Source organism: Phaethon lepturus, unplaced genomic scaffold, assembly GCF_000687285.1.
Source record: "Phaethon lepturus isolate BGI_N335 unplaced genomic scaffold, ASM68728v1 scaffold502, whole genome shotgun sequence".
NCBI classification, from domain to species: Eukaryota; Metazoa; Chordata; class Aves; order Phaethontiformes; family Phaethontidae; genus Phaethon; species Phaethon lepturus.
The window spans coordinates 4,831-25,475 of NW_010520990.1; the positions used below are offsets into that span (position 1 = coordinate 4,831).

Sequence of the window (20,645 nt, forward strand, 5' to 3'; positions counted from 1 at the left end):
AGAGTACCTTGCAGTGATTAACTTGGAGTTGTTGGATGTGTATTATGAGCAAAATTCAGATTACTAATCATAAGGTTAAAAAAGTAAAAGTGATTAAAAAAACCCCAACAAACCAACCACAACACAAAACAACTGATAACACTCCTTTTCTAGAAGGAGTTAGAATTTGTTTTCCCTGTGATACTTGATATTAGTTCTTTGCACTATAAGCAGCGACATACACAGTAGTGATTTTTATGTGTGCTGTGATAATAGCATTTTTGCTTTTCTCTCCCCCTTGCACCTTTTGATACTTTGCTGTCTAGCCAATATCTTAAGAAGAGCTGGATAAAATGAGTGTAGCTTGTATGGCTCCCTTGAACTAGAACTCGTCTGAAATAGAGCCCGATTGCAAATGCGTTTGGACGGTCCTTAACTGTATCTGAAAGTGGCTTGCCGTTAATTAGGAGGAAACTGCACAATAGTTGATGTTGAGTGTGTGTTTCCTTGTTTCATTTGGAGGCAGGTGGTTTTTCTCCACCGAATGGTGAATCTGTCAGCATCCAGCCATGATCTAATCTATGGCCAGCCAGTATTGGGGAGGTCCAGAGGATAATTACTAGAACTGAATGTCAAACGTACAAGTTTTAATATTATGTTCCTTGGTTGTTGGACAGGTTAAGTGTTTTTAGGTTTTGATGTCTGACTCCACAGTGTGTTTTTATTCAGAGCACAACATCTGGTTTTCTTCATCTTGCGTGAGGATGGCCGAGATCTAAACAAAGATGAGTCTCATGTTTTACGCAAACATTCTAAACACAGATAAACTATGTTTTTGTATTTGACCTCACTTTTTATAAAGAATCCTCTTCTTCAACTTGTGTACTTTGTCCAATGCAAACGTCTTAAAAATGAAGTTTTAACAATTCTGTCGTGTTTTATTACATATGTTTGTTACTGTATTATACATCTTATCTTGAGTCATCTGTTGCTGACTGTTCATTATGATCAGATTCATTAAATGTTGCTGGCTGTATTTAAGTGGATATTCTATCATAGCCCATTATTTTGAGTCGCTTTGGTTTTTGTTTAGTATTGTGTGGGAGATGCTGTGTATTATGTAACTGTTGATCTGCTTACTCTCATTTCTAAGTAAGCAGTCGTATTTAGTCCATCCTAATGTGTAATAGTATCTTGTCTAAATAGTTGTTCACTTTTAATTGGGTTTAAAACAAAACCCTGAAAAATGTAACTCTCTGCTGAAATAAGAAAGAGGACTAAATGGTAAGCCGCTGCTGTTGTTTTTTAGGCTGTTTTCAGCAGTTAAGATTTTCCTAGCTTTTGTTCACAAATTTAATAGAGCTCTGTGTAGTTTGACCCATTTGAGATGAGTTACAAATAAAATGGAAACTTGTACCTTGCAAGTTACACAGCAGGATTAAGTGTAGTGGCTAAGAGCACAAAAATGCTTCAAGGAGTAAACATCAAAATAAAAAAAGACAGCAGAAAGAGTGAATGTTTAGTATTGTCACATATCTGTTAATTCTGTGATGAGTTTTCAGCTCTTGCAGAAGAGTCTGTTTATAGTTAGGTCTACATCCTAACCTAAAGTTCACTGTCAATTCTTGTATTTCAGACGTCTCCTAAGATCTGTAACCTCCCAGACGTTTGACTTCTTACTGCATAGAACTTTTGCAAAATTAGGCATCCTCTTGCATTAAAACTGCATATGAATTATCTTACTTATGCAAAGTCAGGCTGTAACGTTTATTTGAAATGATAGCAGTTGGATTGGAAGTGTGAACAGAATATTGAAAAGAAAGCTGAAGCAAAATCAGCGTAATTTTTCTGAATATTATAAATACCAAATAAAGTAGACTTAAGATGCTTTGAAATGAGATATGAATGCATAAATAAAAATTAAAGCAATTTTTTATTAATTGTATGTGAATGAAGCCCATCAGAATTCACCCAATGAACAGACTTCTAAATATTTTCAGAAGTTACTACTTACTTTCTCAGAATTTTGGGGGGTTAAGACAATTGCATTTCTTGCAGTGTGTTATTTTGTGAAAGATCAAGTCTTCTGGATTTTAAATAATTGCCCACTTTATAAAAGTAGATGAGAAGTTGTATGTAATGAAGAAGGTCATACCTAAAAATCTGCAGTATAGAGTACGTGACACCCTACTGCAGCTTTCCAGTACTTAAAAGGGGCTCATGAAGAAGATGAGGATATTTTTTTAGCACAGCTTGTTGCAACAGGACAAGAGGTAATGGTTTTAAACTAAAAGAGGGCAGATTCAGACTAGATAAAAGGAAGAAATTTTTCACAATGGAACACTAGCCCAGGTTGCCCAGAGAGGTGGTAGTTGTTCCTAGGATTTGTTGACAGCCTAGACTATAAAAACTGAAGAAAAATGTTAAAACTCATTTAGCATATTAGGCTGTAAATAGTTACTCAGTTATAACTGAAACATTTGGAAATTTTCTGTTCTCATGAACCATTAATCTTATAGTTTGTAGATTGTGATACATGATTTACATAGCAATGATTCGATCTTTAATAGAACTGAGATTTGTCCTAATCTGAACTCGATGCCTCTCTCAAGACAGCAGCATTCTTCTGTTGTCCCTATTACTGAGAGCAAAGGACCAGCTCTACTACTCAGAAGAGCAAAGGTGATCCTTGTGTGTTTTGAGAGCAGTGCTCTTACTGGGAAGGATAATGTAGTTTGACAAACGTCTCTGTCTTCCAACATAGTTCTTGCTTTGTATTTTATAAGGGGTTTCTGCGTTCTGTGATGGTAGCTACAGTCTGTGACCAGTTCCTACTGTCTGTACTGCAGATAGCCAGCTAGTGTTCTTTAAAGAAACAAAAATCTTGTAAGCAAAAAAACTCCGCCTCATCGAGCAGCTTGCAGAAAACTATTTCAGTGCTCTTTTCCTGAGATGACAGAGTATTTTTTCCTTTTTGCTGAACTGTTTGAGAGAGTATCCTTTCATTTTTAAAGAACTGTCCTAACCACTGAAGCAAACTATGCTTACTTGTTAAATTCCTTGCTTCAGTGTATCCAGTCTAATACAGAAAATACTTCTACATTGGTGACTTTGCAATAACATTTCCATTCTTTATGATAATAGATAGTTATTGCCCTTACTGCGAAGCTTCCAGGTTCAGCACTGATCTGATTTGGTTGTCCCATTGACGAGGTCTGTGTTCTTAATTTTTTTAAAATTAATTTGCAGAGATGACAATGAAACTTGTTGTTAGTTCCCTTCAGACTATAGAAGCCTAGGTTCAAGTTTCATGCTTTTAATATACTGATCTGTTGAGGCTTCTGCTGAATTCTTGAGAAAGCAGTCATGCAAGAATAGTGAATAGTTGAAAGTGGAGTATGTAAGTTTAAGTTAAGACAAGAAAGTATCAGTAAAATTCTACCTTAGAATAATTAGCCAAGGCAAATTTCCTCTGAAAGTCAGTTCTTAATACTTGGCAATAAATTTTAAATAGGTTATTTAAAAGTGTAAGTTGTTTTTCTTGAAGTGTATTGACAGTGTGATACTTCACAAGGATTCCTGGACCCAGGTAAAAAAAAGTGAATTTGAGCCAGTTAGATAACAATGTATTTTATGTAAGAAATTGTTGAGAAGGTTTTCAGAGGGTTTACAAGTTTGAAAGAAACAAATTGGCCTTTCTGATTTAAGCTTGTGTACAGCTGTGTTACCCTCTAGACCTTCCTACTGGCTTTAAAAACGGGCAAAATTTTTGTTTGATGATTCCCTTGGTACAGCTTATAGCAGCTTTAGAAAGGTACCGTGGTTAGAGTCAGCAGCAGAGTGGCTGTGTTTGTAAATGTATTTGCTTGAAAGCAGTGACATTGAATCATTGCTTTGTTTCCCACGGTGAACAGTTGACTGAAATTCATCTTATGCATCTTTTAAACATGTTCTGCAGTTTTACAGAACAAAACCAGCTACAACTGTTTCAATTCAGACTAGTGCATATTTTATAACTGTTTAAGGTGATAATACAGATGTGTGATTTTTAACAGGTTTTCCTTTTACAGCTTGAATTGGAAAGCTTATTTGTGTATAAATGAACTTCAGTTTTCTAAGAAGTATGCTCATTTTTTTATGGGTAATTAGAAGAGAACTTGAGGTAGTGACGTACAAGGGGGAACACTTCTGAAAACGTGTCAAATTATGCAGGGTTAATCATAGGCAATTTTTCTTAAAAAGCTGTTTGTCGTGTGTATATATAAACTCCAGAGCAACGTTATCCAGCTGTTAGTGAGCAATTACAGCTGTCAGACTGAGACCCTTTCTTGGTAGATGTACATTTAACTACATCATATTTCATAATAGATAAAGAATACAGTCAGTGAAAGTGCTGCTGTTTGATCTCTTGTTTTGACTCACTGTCCTGTTCCTCTCCCCTTCTTTTTGGGGTTGGATATGTGAAAGATGTTACTTCTACACCCGTAAACTGTTGAGTTAATAGATTCTGCGCTTTGTTATAGAGACATCTCTTTCTTTCAGAACAAGGTGCTTCTGCTTCTTTTGTTCCTCTGAAAAGTTGCTTCAGGGTTTTAAAATAAAAATGAATAAACCAGCCTGCCTTTCTTTTCCAAGCGGCCTAAGAGTGGTGGCTGTATTGGGGGAAGGAGGGTAGATCTTTCTTTCCCTTGCAGGTCTTGCTGAAGGCTTCAGTTGCTACCTAAGCTCCTTTTTCCCTGGAAATACAGAAGCAGTTAGCTTTGTTCAGAAATCTGTACACATGAGCAAAATGAGTTAACAGTGGGAACACCAATTTGATCAGTATAATTACGTAAGGTTTCTGCCAGCACAGATGTGCTTCCGACATAACCATCCCAGCAAAAAATCCATAGTGTAGACTGGTCTAAATCAGTTTCTGGCCCGTTTACAAGGAAGGGCTTGATTGTTCAATGAAATGGAGCTCCATATTGTTCCTTGTTTGATCCAAAGAAAAAATAACTTCTGGACACAGTGAATAATGAAATTGAGGGGAGTATAATCTTTCATTAAAAAGTTACTGTATTTTCTCATGCACCTAAGAAGAATACCACTCATAAAAGTTGAACCAAAGCAAAAGAAAAAATTCTGATTGTTCTAGGTGACCTTTTCCGATTGACTTTATTTAGTAAAAAGATAGTCTGATAATGCTTTGATTTTTCTTTTGTTACTTGATTTATCAGAATTTAATACATTCTCCTCTTTAATGTACTGAGTTATTCTACTAGTCTGTCCAGAAGGTATTTAGCACACTGTATAAACTGATCGATTGGAACTTGCTTGGAGTTTTGTGGGTTTTAATTTCTTGTCTGCTCATGCTTTTTGGACAATAAGGCATGCACCTGCACCTCACAGTCACTCTTGTGCTATTTTTCTGTGAGAGGAGGTACTACATGATTCAACTTCTCCTCTGTGAAGAATCTAAAATAACAAGTTAACTTGTAGACAAAGTGGCAAAGAGTAATTCTGAAAAAATGTAACAAGCTTCAGACTGCTCAGTGGCTGGATGATGATCCTGTATCACTAGTAGATCAGATGGTTCTGGTGTCACTGGGGTAGGGTGCAATTGGGCGTCAGACCAAGGCCTGAAAGTAAAAAGAATCCAGTATCTGAAAGTGCTAAATTTCCTCATCTCGCTGTGCCCTAGTGGGTGTTGGCAGAGCTATCAAAGAAGAGAAATTGCATTGCTCCATTGAGCCTTTGTATACTCTTTACTTCATAATAACCTGAGGCCTCGTGTTTAGATGTAGTGAGCTCACATCTCAGAGGGTTTCGAAGCTGCAGATACTCAGCCTCTCTAAGAATTATGTCTGAAAGCATCTAGCTTTTTAAGGGGGACACAGAATAATTGCAGCTAAAAACCTAATCTCATGGAAGCTTTTCTGTAACACAGTATGTACTGTGCTATTTAGCTTCATAAATAGTGTCACTGTACTTGTTTAGATCGTTTTTGCAACCAGCTGCTTTTCAACTTGAGCAGCAATCTCCTTTCCCAGTCTTAATGTCAGTAAAACAGATGATGCTTTGTTTTCTTGCCCCATCCCAAATGTGGATTGGGATTTGTTTGCAATGGGAACTGCTGGGTTTAAGGCTTAACAAACTAGGATGGGTAAGAGACCGTTTACAGTTACAGGTACCTCTTGGGCTTCATCACACAGTATATAAGGATTTGGCTTTTGATCGAAAGCATTGCCTCCTGACAATGAACTAGCTTCTGCTCAGGTAGAATTATTCTCAAGCTTGTGCTGGGCATTTAAGTATTGGGACAGCCGCTTTCTGGTTGTCCTTTGTAGCACAAGTGAAACTGCTCTTGGCGGTTCTGTTGGTGGCAGCTCGCAGGTGTACGGGCCATGCACTGCTTCCTTCTCTTTTCTGAAAACCATGTTCAACTATCTTAAGTTCCTGACTAGAAAATGTTAATATCTCAGAAAACTCTCTACTTTTTATGGAGAGAATAAGCTTATTAAGAAATGTTGAAGTCATTAAAAAACTTATTTTGGCAATTGGGTGAAAAAGCCTTGACCAAATGGAATAGATAAATCTAGCATATGGTGTACTCCTGTAGGAGGTGTTTTGGCAAAGCTTTAGTTTATGGAGTAGAGAAACTGTTTTTCCTCCAAGTTTCTGAAGTCTTCTTTATGAAGTCACCTTTAGGAAAATCAAGTTGACTTTGTACTCTCATGTATATGTATGTATTTTTCACATATTTTATTAAAGATGTGGGGACCCCAGTATGATCTTGGTCCTTTTTTTTTCCATTACGCATGAGCATGGACATTATGAGGAATGGTGGAAGGGAAGAATTAGGAAGTCTAATTGCTTTCTCAGCACATTCCTTAGTCTGACACAGTTTTATAACGTATAGGTGGGAGTGAAGTGCTTTGCAGGCTGTTTAAACAATTAATAATGGAACCTGAACTTCATGAGAGAGCTTTATGTGTTCCTGATTGCTCATCTGCTTTCCTGCAGCATAAATATGGATCACTGCTGAAAAGGGTAGTCCTGCCCTCTCCTCTGTCCTGGCCATGCGATAGCCCCTCGTTGATGCAGCCACCTGATCTGGTGGATAGATCAGAGTTGAGCTGTTGGAAAAAACTTGTGCTGCGTGCTGGAGTCCACAGAAGTGAGATAGTAGTAATAAGGGTGACAAATTTAAGTGGACATTTAGCTATGTCCTGGTAGAGCAAGGTGTCTGTGAAGGTATTTCAGCTAAGAATGTACTAACTCATAAAACACTTCCTGATCAGAGAACATGTTTAAACTAATTCTTAGTTTGATGTGTCTAGTTTTGAATTTAATCCTGTTGTGTAACTTTTATTTTGAGGTTTTGTTTACTAGATGCTGAGTGGTTTTTTTAGCCAAGGGAGTTGCAATATGATGAATGAGAATTGTTAGTCAATTGATACGACAAAATTGTTTTTTAAACAGTTTTGCATGCTTAAAAATAGCACATAATTGAGTCTTATATGTCGGGTTACTATTCCGTGATAAGGGAAGAAATAGACTGTATACATTTTTCTACTTGTCCTTTATCTGCCTGCCTCACCCTTTCCCTTTATTATGCCCTCTACACAGAGCTTTTTTTTTCCTTCCCCATCCTAAGGTTCAGATTGCAGTAGAAGTGTTTGTAGATGTTTTGGTGTCAATTTGATGTTGCTTGGATTTAGCTCTTTTACTTCAGCAAATTGATCACTTGTGAGACAACTGGTTCTTTATAAATATTGGTTTATCACTCCATATGTTAGTCTCAGCAGGTCATGACTGAGTTTAAACAAGTAAATTGTGATCAGAATAGGCGTGGCATTTAATAATTGACTTTCTGGTTACTCAGGTCCAGTAGGAAACCTATAATGAGTCTGTTTTCATTTTGTTTACAGGAATAATTATCTGCTTAGTCTCATCCTTCATATTTGGCAATCTGAGGAAAAGGTGTGAGCCAGCATGAAGACAGAATCCCCTCTTCATTAGAGAAAAAGTGAGTTGGAACTGGATTGAAATTTGGATTTGTAGTATGAAAATACTATGTTATCTTGTCAACACATGCAGCTTGTGCATGCTTTCAAGTGGTATTTTAACTTCATAACACTACTGTTATGAATGATGTCCAATCAAGGCCTAATCTTGGTTAAGCACATGTATAAAATTTTCAAATGTATGCATTTTATATCAACTCCTACACCCTCCTTTTCTGAAAGAACTGCTTACTCATTGTATAACTGCCCACCTGATACACTCCTTCCTTCCAAATCCTGTGAGGTGTTGCAGTAGACCTTACAGGATCTATATTTTGTGTTCCTTTTCTACTACTATATTCATATTGAGTTTTATTTCAATAATTTAATATTTGTGGCTTGTTTCTGTAGCTCTACTTGTCTGTTCTCCAGAATTCTCAGTGTATCTGTTTTCTGAATTTGTTTGGGAAGCCTCAGTTCAAATTTAAGAAATTCCAGAAATGCAGGACTGAGTTTTCATTTCTGCACTAGGAAATCCTGAATTCTGCATTTAAAATGCAGTTAGCTCAAGTCTTATCCTTTACATAGTGTTTTTCCATTGTTCTAATAGTATCAAGGAAAAAAGATTACCCGTTTGCCCAGCCTGATTTTTATATTTAATGCAGTACTCATCAACTGGGTTAAATCTCAATTACTTTTTTTTTTTTTGAAACAGAGCTCCTATGCAACCATTGTGTACTAATGATGTATTCTGATTACTTAGCTTTCTGCCTGACACAGTTAATTTCAAGAAGTGCACGATGACAGAGCGTGGAATTAAATGGGCTTGTGAGTATTGTACATATGAAAATTGGCCATCTGCAATCAAATGTACCATGTGTCGTGCTCAGAGGCCTAGTGGAACAATTATCACAGAAGATCCATTTAAAAGTGGTTCAAGTGATATTGGTAGAGACTGGGATCCTACAAGCATTGAAGGAGGGAGTAGTCCTTTGATATGTCCAGATTCTAGTGCAAGACCAAGGGTTAAATCATCTTACAGTATGGAAAGTGCAAATAAGTGGTCGTGCCACATGTGCACATACTTGAACTGGCCAAGAGCGATAAGATGTACTCAGTGCTTGTCTCAACGTAGGACCAGGAGTCCCACAGAGTCTCCTCAGTCTTCAGGTTCTGGTTCAAGACCAGTCCCTTTTTCTGTTGATCCATGTGAGGAATATAATGACAGAAATAAACTAAACACAAGGGCTCAGCACTGGACTTGTTCTGTTTGTACATATGAAAACTGGGCGAAGGCCAGGAAATGTGTTGTATGTGATCATCCCAGACCTAACAACATAGAAGCAATAGAACTGGCAGACACAGAAGAGGCTTCTTCGATCATAAATGAGCAAGACAGAGCTCGATGGAGGGGAAGCTGTAGTAGTGGTAATAGCCAAAGAAGATCTCCACCTACAACCAAACGTGAATCTGATGTGAAAATGGACTTCCAAAGAATTGAATTGGCTGGAGCTGTTGGCAGCAAGGAGGAACTTGAAGTTGACTTCAAAAAACTAAAGCAAATAAAAAATAGAATGAAAAAGACTGACTGGCTGTTTCTAAATGCTTGTGTTGGTAAGTTGTTTGCTGCTACTTTATACTGTTATGCCTGTGCTTAGGTATTTTGGGAAAATGAAGAATTAAAACATAAACTTGCATTTAGTTTCGAAAACGGTAATTTTAAAAATTAAACCAAATGTAGAAGTTCCTGAAATAGCACCTTCTAAGAGAGGGTGCAGAGTTCATCAGTAATCTGAATGGGGTTAGACATGTTTCCCAACTATGCTTGGACTTTTTTGACCTTTTGTAGAAATGGATATCCTTGTAACCAAATCCTGCTGTTCTATGTAGTTGCTGAAAGGTGGAAAAATTACAAAACCGGTCTACAGAACAATGTAATGCATATAGTACTGTAAAAAATGCCATTACTGGGTAATTAAATTACTCTTCTTTTTTGCTATGGCAAGATATGCTAGTAGAATCAGCAGCTGCAGCTTGGGAGTATTTGTAAACAGTGTAGAGCTTGCAACAGTACAAGATGCTCTGTCAGATGTTAAAAATAACACCAAAATATGTAGCTCCAAGAAACTGCATGTGTAATACTGACCTTGAAAGTAATAATGTTGTATTAATACAGATACTGTGTTGTAAACGTTTACAGGCTTTCTGAAAGTATTTTTGTAGTCAACTGCTTCAAAAAATTCAAATACCAATTTTGTTTTGTATTTTAGTGCTTTCCTAAGGAAATTCTGGATAATTCTCCCAATGCTGTTAAAGAACAGAGACATGTGAGAGCAGGGTTTTCTTCAGTTATTGACCTTGTGAGTTAACTTTTGTGCTGTAACTTCCCAGAAGCAGATATCTTGTGCCCTAGCATACAAGCAGGTTAAACGCTTGAAATATGCGACTATTTTTAGAGTAAAACACTTCATTTGAGACTCTAGTGCTACTACTATGTCTCATACTGTTCCTTAATGTTCCATGAAGTCACTTCATGGTTGTTAAAATTGAAAAACTAATTTGTGGAGCTCTTTTATTTAATGTATTTGATCAGGTGTAAATGTTCTTATGGGTGTCATGGGTTTGGTTTCTCTGAGCTAATAAATATTCCAGTTTATTTTTGTGTTGTGTGAATAGTTGGACAAACACATTTCCTTTTGAAAATAGTTAGATGCCTCAGTATTTTCTGATACCTTCAGCTCCTTACATGCTAGCAGATGCGCAGTGTGTTTTTCCTTCTGAAATGAAGCAATTGAAATTCTGTATGGTATTTCGCAAGTTATCGAATACTCAAGAGCAGTTGTTGGAGGAGGTAGTTCCTGTGCCTTACAAGAATCAATCTTGCATTCTGATAGCAATGGCATTAAATATTAGGGTTTTTTCCCCTCTGCTTTTCAAAAAGTGAAATTTTTTTTTTTTTTGCTATTCCAATGTTATTTAAAATATTTCATGCATTCAGATTTAATATGTGTGGGAATGGTTGTGTTTATATTTAAGAACCTGAGTTTTGCAAGTATTTAGTGTTGCTTGTGACTATACAGTTGTACATGAAACTCAAAACTATGTTCATAGAAATTTTGTAAGGTAATAATGATTTGGTTCTTTTAAAATGAAAATAGTTTGAAGGTATCTTGAAGGGATCTTGATGAGAAAGCCAGAATGCCAAATGGGGTTATGTGCTGATTTTTTTTTTTTTTACTACTGCTCTACTGAAAGATATAATGGATTCCTTTCTGGCTTAAACACTTACTATAGTTCAACTTTTTAACCGGGGCAGGGCAAGCGTCAAGCAAAGCTGTTAATTATCAATCTTTCATCTCAGAATTTCATTATGCATGTCACAGATGTCATATTTTTCCAAATACTCCTGGTAGTGGGAATAATCTTAGGAAGACTGATGAAAGCTTCATAGATTCTTTTGCAGTTGTCTCTGGACATTTTGCAGAGCGTATCTATATTGGAAAAGTATACCAGTTTAACCAGTAGTCTTAAAAGCAATAAGCCACATTTGGGCTGGTTGTTTTGTTGTCTTTAGTGTGACATACTTAAAACAATTTAACTGTCAGTTGAACAATTTTGCCTAAAGCATATGTTCTTACCATTGAAATCAACTGAGTTACAGTGACTTAGTGAGTTACTGTTTGGTAGCCAACTGCAGCTCATGTGACTTTTGGCTGAGCTGAGCACTTGTCAATCCTTAGCCAAACACAGTTATAAAATAGGACAAGTTCGTGTTAAATGTCAAGTAAGTTTGTGAAAATTGATGGAGTGAGAGTTGGTATGTAGTCTGTTGCCATAGTCCAGCTGACAAGTGTTGGCTTGTTAGGATTTGGTAACTTCAGACTGCGTACCTCCATGTTTAAGCTCAGTCAGCTGTGGAGGGTCTATTTGCTTTGAGTTTATCTTACGTGGGAGAGATGTATCAGTTTAAAGTATTTGGATGTACATAGTGTAGCTTTCCCTGAAGTTAAAGATTAGAAGAGCAGGAATAGGAGTACTTCTTGACAGACTGGTTATTTTCTTTTCTCTTAGAAGATAGTATCTTTCAGAAGGGTAAGGTCCTTCTAGGACAGCTGTTCAGTTGAACCCCCTCATTGAATCTCAACTCTAGTATAAAGTCCTTTTTACTAGATTTTACATTTAATTTCAAATGTCATTAAAAACATGTATCAAACTGCTTTTTTCCCCACATCTGTTCATTTTAGCTGAAGCATGAAGGTAGACATGCAGCTTGTGTGTATTTAGAAAAGCACCTCTGTATTGGTGGGTTCTCTTTTGGGAGATATCCATTAATGCTCTACCCACCTCAGTAAATAGACATGCCACGAAGGCTTCTATTCCTTGCAAATCTGGGCTCTACAAAATGTCATGAGTGCAACTTTTGCGTTTCAGCATGAATAGTTTCCTTGATGGAGGGTGTTCTTTCTGAATTGGAAGGATTAGTGGCATTCCCCTTTTCACAGAATCAAAGAACAGTTTGGGTTGGAAGGGGCCTTCAAAGGCCATCTAGTCCAACCCCACTGCAATGGGCAGAGACATCCCCAACTAGATCAGGTTGCTCAGAGCCCTGTCCAACCTGACCTGGAATGTTTCCAGGGATGTGGCATCTGCCACCTCTCTGGGCAACCTGGGCCAGGATTTCACCACCCTCATGGTCAAAAATTTCTTCCTTATACCTAGTCTAAATCTCCCCTCTTTTTTAGCCTAAAACCATTACCCCTTGTCCTGTTGCTATAGGCCCTGTTTAAAAAAAAAAGTCTGTCCCCATCTTTCTTCTAAGGCCCCTTTAAGTACTGGAAAGTTGCAGTAAGGTCTCCCCCGTTCCTTCTCTTCTCCAGGCTGAAGAACCCCAACTCTCCCAGCCTGTCCTCACACCAGAGGTGTTCCAGCCTTCTGATCATTTCTGTGGCCCCCTCTGGACTGGCTCCAGCAGGTCCATGTCTCTCCTGTACTGAGGGCTCCAGAGCTGGACGCAGCACTGCAGGGGGGTCTCCCCAGAGCGGGGCAGAGGGGCAGAATCCCCTCCCTCGCCCTGCTGGCCACACAGCTTTGGGTGCAGCCCAGGACACGGTTGGCCTTCCGGGCTGTGAGCGCACATTGCCGGCTCATGTCCAGCTTTTCCTCCCCCAGTACCCCCAAGCCCTTCTCGGCAGGGCTGCTCTCCATCCCCTCATCCCCAGCCTGTGCTGACACTGGGGGTTGCCCCGACCCAGGTGCAGGACCCTGCACTTGGCCATGTTGAACCTCATGAGGTTCACCTGGGCCCATGCCTCCAGCTTGTCCAGGTCCCTCTGGATGGCATCCCATCCCTCAGGCATGTCAACCCCACCACTCAGCTTGCTTCAGACTCTGCAAGTAAATGTACTTGAATGTTGTTTTTTGTTTTTGACTTGGTTTTTTTGCAGCAGTGGATAAGTGGATATATCCTTCAAACGATCCTTTCACAAAAGGATGAGATTTTAGAACTGATTCATTTGGTTAAAATCTATTAAAATCAAAGCAGAGCATCTAGTAAATATGGCTGTTGAATAGCATGACTTGGTACAAATGCCACTTTCAGTTACAGTAAGAAATTACAAATGCCTTTGCAAGGACACCAATGCTTTCTACTGTACTGGCCTAGTACAAAGTTAATGTGAAGTCCAAGATGATTCAGTTCTTGGCAGGGTGGGAAGTGAATGTATCTTTAAAATTAAGGTCCGTTGTCTTTTACCTAACTCATGGTATCTGTACTAGAGACTATAAGAGAGGTTTGGTGGCCTGTGGGGCTTAGGGAGTCTGATGTGTAAGCTGAGCAGTACTGCCATGGGGCCAGGTGAAGCTGGTTACAGCTGGCTGTGATTTAAGTAGTACAAACGGATTAAGATGGTCATGGCTATAAAACCTTTCTAGGATTCAGAATTTGCTTGGGGCTTACACTTCAGTACTTGCTGAAGCTTCCCCTCTCGGGGCACTTCAGGGCTAGGTTTTACAGTGGTGCTAGCAGAGTGTGGTTGCTGCAGGGCACTGCTGGGGATTCTTGGGTTGTGTGTTTAACTCCTGAGCTTGAACTGTAGCCCGCAGATTAACAGTAAACTGCATTTCTTCTCTTTTTCCTTTTTATCCAACCCTGCTTATTCAGTGCTTCAAGAGAGTATGCTCTGCTCTTTTGGTTGAGGTCAGTAAGGCGGCTGCTACCATCACGGGCCAGACTTCCCCTGCTGAGGGTGGTGGCTCCAAAGCCAAGTAGACACACATTCTTCTCAGCTGTGTGAAAGACACAACTAAGAGTGTGTTTCTTAAATCCAAAATATTTAGAGCAATCTGTAATGAATCTTGTTTTGCAGCACATCCTTAAAAGGACTGTTAGTTCATTCCTAGTATTCCTACATACATGCCTGCTTAGTTTTTCCTTTGTCGACTACGTTCTCTCTCTAACAGGGGTTTTTTTTTTCCCCCCCCTCTGTCCTTTTCTCCCTTCAGTTTTCTGAAATAGAGCCAACTGTGTTACCCAAACATGCACAAACCATGTGGGAAAGGAGAGTTGTTCTGTCCAGGTACGAAGCTGGCTGGGCAGTGTCCCAGACCGCTCTGCAGCTACAGGAGAGGTGGAGGCCACCTCCTGCTCCGTGTCTTGCAGAGCATGTGGCTCTTCACTGGCAATAAAGGTGCTCTGAAGGGACTGAGATACCAAGGTGCTTTCAGCTGGCACTGCCACCCAAAGTAGTTGCTTGTTTCTGTCCTCCTGGCATGTTTGCATGCCAGTGTCCAATGAAGTGCATCTGGAAACTAATCTTGCTAAAAATGAAGTTTGATAAGCTTGATTAGGGGATATTTTTGTGGGAGGGTGTGGTGGTTGTTTTGTTTGTTGGTTTTGCTGTTTTAGTAAACCCAGACTGGTTTCCTCATCACGTCCCTGGTACAGCTAAACCTTGATGGGGCTATTTATGCTGTAATAAGGGAGTGGGAAGTATATGGGTGGGAACAAGCTGCGGGAGGCGGGGAAGGGTCACGCACCGTTTCTTGCTGGTGTAAGTTTAGGCTAGCTTGAACTGTTTGGGGAAGTATAGCATGAATTAGTCACTGACAAGTGAGTACCTGCCATGCTGGCTTTGGCTAAAGATGGCAAACGGTGCCTGTTGGGATGGCTGGGGGGGAAGGGTCCCTGGTGTGAGCTGAACAGCCTGGCCTCCTTCCCCTGTTCCTTTGTGATGCTGAGAAGGATGACTTGGCGTACTGGTCTGCTGTGCCAGGTAACAATGATGTAAGCTTACAACGTTCACCTGGATAAGAAATCTTGTTGAATTTGTCTGTGTCCTATACATACATTGTATCATAACAACTTTACATTTGTGTAGAGTAGGTAAAACTCTGTGTGCCTTACTCCTTGGTAGAAAATCTTAACTCCTGAAACACACTTCTAGTTTGGTCTCCTGACTACTTTTTTTTTAAACACTCAGTGGTATTTTATGCTAAAAATAATTGATTGGATGATGAAGTTAAAAACAGTTATTTAAATTTGCTTTGGAAGCACTGATACTTAACTTTAATATCATTCATGATGTTCATGATTTTCCACTGTCCAGCCTCCCTTTAGGGTGCAGTCCTGAAAGCACCTGATGGGCCTTTAATGCACCAAGGGGTGTGGATACCTCTGACAGATAGGAGGAGGGGATGAGGACATCTTTCACCAGTTCTTCTTATGTGTGTGCTGCTTTGTCTGATATATTAGAAACATACTACATGGACTGTATGTAGGTGTAAGAGCTGTTTGCATGGAAAAAAGAATAGGTGGTAATCATGCTCTCATGCATTGGATGGCTTCAAGTTTAAGGTACATGTTGTCTTGGAAGTAATTTACTTTTAAGCTGATGCAGGTTGTTGAGCTTGAACAATTTAAAAAATTTGGTGTACAGAAGGTTCTATCTCTAGCTGTCATTACCTAGAGAGTGATCTGCTGTTGATTGTGTGCTAATACTAACAAGGGAGGTCCTGGAAATACAGAAAGAGGAGAATGAACTGAAGGGTGTGCTTAGAGGCCCATAAAGGTTTTTCAGGCAATCCCTCTCTTTTGTATTAATTGATGTGTCATACTTGTTTGCAAAGGCATTCTTCCTCTAAGAGGAGAAATTCTTCTCAGACTGAATATTTTTGGTGCTCAAAATGCTGAAATGGGGTAGTTGCTGAGAGTAAAACTTTCTTTGTGGCCATCTGATGTGCCTCTGGTGAATAGTTGGAGGAAGATGAGGGCTGAGCTTCAGAGAATGCTACAGCTTGTGTGGTCTAACCATAGCTCCTCGGGACTCTTGATGCTAGAGGAGCAGTAAGATTTTTAACAAGTGTCAGAATTAGGTTTTAGTGTGTCAGCTGCTCAGCCCTGGCTTGCTGGAAGGTCACCTTGGCACTTAGAAACCAATCTTAGGATCAATCCGTAGATGGGTAAATGAGAGCACATACATGATGTAGACCACTTGCAATTGTATCTGTAGCAGAAGAGAAGCAGCACAGGGCTCCATGTTTCTGATTTGGTGTATGTTATGGAGGGATCTGTCTCTACTTCTGACTTTCAAAATGTGTAATTTGGTTCTTGGAGAAACTTGCCTTCTCTATCAAGCTCTTCAAGGAATAGTGAGGTTGATTACAATTGTCCCACATCGGAGGCACAATGACCTCCTTAAGATGAAGTGTTTCTTTTTGTAGTCTACTCAAATGTGAGAGTGCATTGTTTACTGTAGCATTACTGTCTCCTTGAATCAAAGAATCTTGAATCTTTGGGTTGTTCTTTAGACATTTTATCTAAACAGAGGCACCTTCACACTCTTCCATTAATTTAGCAAAAAATGTGGTATTTAGCAGGTCTGTTACTGAAATGAATTTTTTGGTTTTGTTTGTTCAACCTCTTCAAAGATTTAGAATGCCTGCCCTGTAGCATATGCAAGACTGCATATGTGCTTCTTATACAGTGATGCTTTTAGAGTTTTTGAGGGTCAGGAGCCTCCTGCAGAGTCAGCTACTGTGGGCTGTCTGACCCACTGCGCTTCGCTGCTCTGTGATTGCTCTGTTTGTCTCCCCAGCAGCTCAGCTGAGGTACTGTTGAGGAGCCTTTAACTAAACTGACAGCAAACATGGTTGAAGTGAGGGTTAGTATTCTCTGTGCTTACTTGCCTTCAGTCTCTCTCACTGCATATTTAAGCCTTGCTGCTGTTAGGAACTGTTCGTGCCGCTGGTGGGGCCCTGTCCTGGCCCACTGAGGCAGTGCTGCTGCCCAGTTCTGCTTCCCCTGGACTTTCTGCTGCCCTGTAGAAAAACGGCAGAACTGCAGCAGTCTATCTGAAAGAATTTGCCTGTTTCATTTGCAAGTTGTGCCAGCCAGTATGCTCCAGAACTATCAGAAAGATAGTGAAATAAATAAAGGCTGCTGCTACAGTATATTCTCTGGAAACTTTTTTTTTTCCTGGCTGTTCTGAAGCCATTGGGACTGTGCGATTAGAGCAAACAGGATTTAGTTTTCTAGATACACTTGTAAGCTCTTGTGTATTTTCCAAGTTTACTTAACTGCACTAAAGCCTATAAATATTTACATATTCTAAAGAATAAATTTAATAGCACCTTAGCTGAAGTAGTTTGGTTTTAGCAGCTAGGCTAATTATGGGAATATTTAATATGAGCAACGGTAATATCTGATATCTGGTAAAGAAGGTGGCTGTAACAGTTGTAGCAGAAAAAATGCAGGATCAAGATGGTACAAATAGTTATTTTGGGTTATTAATATTTTTTAAATTTAGTCTTTTTAAATAACCTTCTTAATCTCTATCATGTATCTTCTCATGTATACTGAGATTGCATATTCCTGGTCTGTGCTATCTGTAGGAACCAGGACTTTGCTAAAAGAAGAAGAAACCTTGTCTCCTGGTGCTGTGAAAGAATATTCCAGTAAGAGGAAATGCCTGAGTTGCACATGGGAACACAGCTGAACCTGTAAACCCAGAATACTAACTTGCACTTGTATTTTCTCATGACTTGCGTGCAGCACTTAGCATTCTGTCCTGTCACTTCGGATGTCAGGCTCTAGTCAACATGTTTGCGCATGAAGCAAAGCAAAACTTGCTGGAGGACACACACACACACACACACAGAGACTGGTGTCTTCAGTTGCAATACCAAACTAACATTTTTGGAGTCCACTTTACAGAAAAGCTATTCTTGCTCTATGTGGAGCAGACGTAGACATTGAGTCATAAAGATCTGTTTGCATCTGTTTGCATCTTATAACTAATGAGAGCTATGCTCTCACAAGAGGTCTAAGCTGCTGGAGTGCTCAGGGTGCTGTGTGAACAATCTTAAGGCAAATGCCACTCTTCCTTTTGACATTTTAACAGTCTGAGGAATGCTGTGGGTGTCAGTGGGGAATAATCCAACTGGCACAGCACTGTATTGGAACATGATTCAAAGGCTGTTTGTGTAAGTAATCAGGCACTTGTGTCTTATGAAATGTAGTGAATTATAACATCAGTAAATATTTCTGTAATATTTCTTGTAAATATTGTTTTGTTAAGCTTTATTTAAATAGACTTCATGAATTGGAGGCTCCCATTCATCTGACAGAAATCAAAGCCATTGTAGGAATGTGTCTCCTATTGTCAATAAAAGCATATTGAGACCTCATTTTGGAGTGGTGATACTGAATTTAGGAATTGCAGGCAATTCTTACGAATGTTGCATGTAGGCAACTTTACCTCGTAGTTTTGGGGCAAGATTTGTGTTTTCTGGTTCAGAATTCTGGCTGTCTGCCTGTTACAGAAATTACTATATTTTTGCTCAGTGTTCACTCCAGCCTTGGAGTGTACAGGCTGGCACCTGACGAGCTGTCAGGAATTTTCCCTGTTCTTTTGAAGCAGCTAAAATAGATATTTGGTAGAATGGGTAAAGAGAAGTTTGGACTCTTCTTGCTGTGGCTAAGAGGGGCCAAAGAGGTTTGTAATGACCATAGAATATAGGCCCTGCAGTAGTGATGCTCAGGGTACTTGGGTCACAGTATTTCATTGCAGGTTAGTACCAACCGTTAGAGGAAGCTTCTTATAAGAAATAGACTTGTAATGGGCTCTATGCAAAAAATGGTACAGGATGAGCTTTCTATGGTTTGATTTTGTGTGTCAAGTTTATCTATTGAGACTCAGTTACAAAACAGTTAGTACATCCAGAAGTGAGTTTGGACTTGATATAAAAATTTCCTGACGATTTCCCACCCCTCCCACCCCCGAATTGTCACTTGGCTGTTTGGATTCAGGAATAAAGGATGACCAGATATGATGCATGTACATGGTCACATCACCATCTTCCAAGAGCTGTAACTGTGCTAGTTTGATGTGTCATTTAGCACAACATCACTGTTCTTCACTTCTAGATAAAGTATTGCCAACCCTATACCTAAAACATTTTAAATCTTAGTTTTTTAAATAGCGCCTAGAAAGCACACACAGTTTGCCTGTTTTTGATGTATGTATTGATCTTTAGCTTAAACTTCATCGGTGAAGTTTAGAAATGTACTTCTTAAATGACAGCTTGTATAACAATTTCAGTAATTAATTCTAGAACATGGGGCTTTTAGGAATATCCAGTGTTGCAAGACGTAGGAATAAACTGCAGGAACTGGCATTGCTGCGTACAGCATGTGTCGCTGGTTTGGATCCTTACTGCAACTTGTAGTAGTTAGTGCTCGAAGGCATTGCCAAACTTCACGTGACCATTGCTCAGCATCAGTCTTAGACCCCAGCTGTTGCTGAGGTTTGGTTAAGAGTGGGATGATAATAAGTTGCCTTAGCAGCTGAGGGTGGGGGATTAAAAGAATAATTACAAATATGAATTGACTGGGCACTGACTTAAGGCTGTAGTAGCATGTAGTACAGTGTAGTGTGTTCTTGACAGTCTGGCTGACTGGAACTGTTATGATGTTTTGGGTCTGATCATCTGTCATTGAAAGATCATTTTGAGGATGTTTGTTTGAATTTTGAAATTTGTCTGGATTGTCAGAGTGGTTACCTACCAGTCTTGGGTGGTCTTTGGTATGTTTGTTGTTAGGTGGTATGGTGGAAGGTGCAGATATGCTAACAGGAATCTTTCCTGTGTCAATAGAAGGGCTTAAAATATAAAAAGGTGTGAAGTGGCTATTAGTCTTTAACAAGATGTCTTTCTGAAATTAATATAATAATAAAAAATCAAGGGTGTCATAAGATAGCAGAGAATCTGCTCTTCTATCAAGATTCTTCTTTCCTTGTGGATTCTTGGGTGTTTGCTAACAGGTGACCTTGTGCCAGAGCTGTAATAGAACTTGTTTTAAGAGGATTGGTCATGAGAAATTGTCTGACTTCGAGATGTATATACACATAGATACCTCACACATACACCCCCACCCCCCACCCCCAGTCAGTTTGTGCATTTGGTTGGCATGGAACTAAAATGCTGTACTTGGCATTCTTGTTATGGATACAGCATGTATTGACAAAACTGTTGCAACAGGAACACAACTATGTTGGTCGCACATCCTGTATTGCATTCTTTTGCTGCATGTTTTGGAGAATGTCTTGAAACTCTGACCAGTGAATTTTCAGTGTTCATGTCCCTTCACTGAAGTAGCTTTTCTCCATCAGTAGCAACGCTTCT

The 20,645-nt window shown here is 39.3% G+C and overlaps 1 protein-coding gene across 1 annotated transcript in view; it reads left to right on the forward strand.

Moving 5' to 3' along the window:
• The first annotated feature begins 7,888 nt into the window (after nucleotides 1-7,888).
• ZRANB1 (zinc finger, RAN-binding domain containing 1) overlaps nucleotides 7,889-20,645 on the forward strand; it is a 31,876-nt gene continuing 19,119 nt past the window's right edge. The window contains exons 1-2 of the mRNA XM_010297549.1: nucleotides 7,889-7,990; nucleotides 8,731-9,581. Coding sequence (XP_010295851.1) covers nucleotides 8,768-9,581 — 814 coding nt within the window. The 5' untranslated portion in view covers nucleotides 7,889-7,990; nucleotides 8,731-8,767. The remainder of the gene's footprint in view (nucleotides 7,991-8,730; nucleotides 9,582-20,645) is intronic.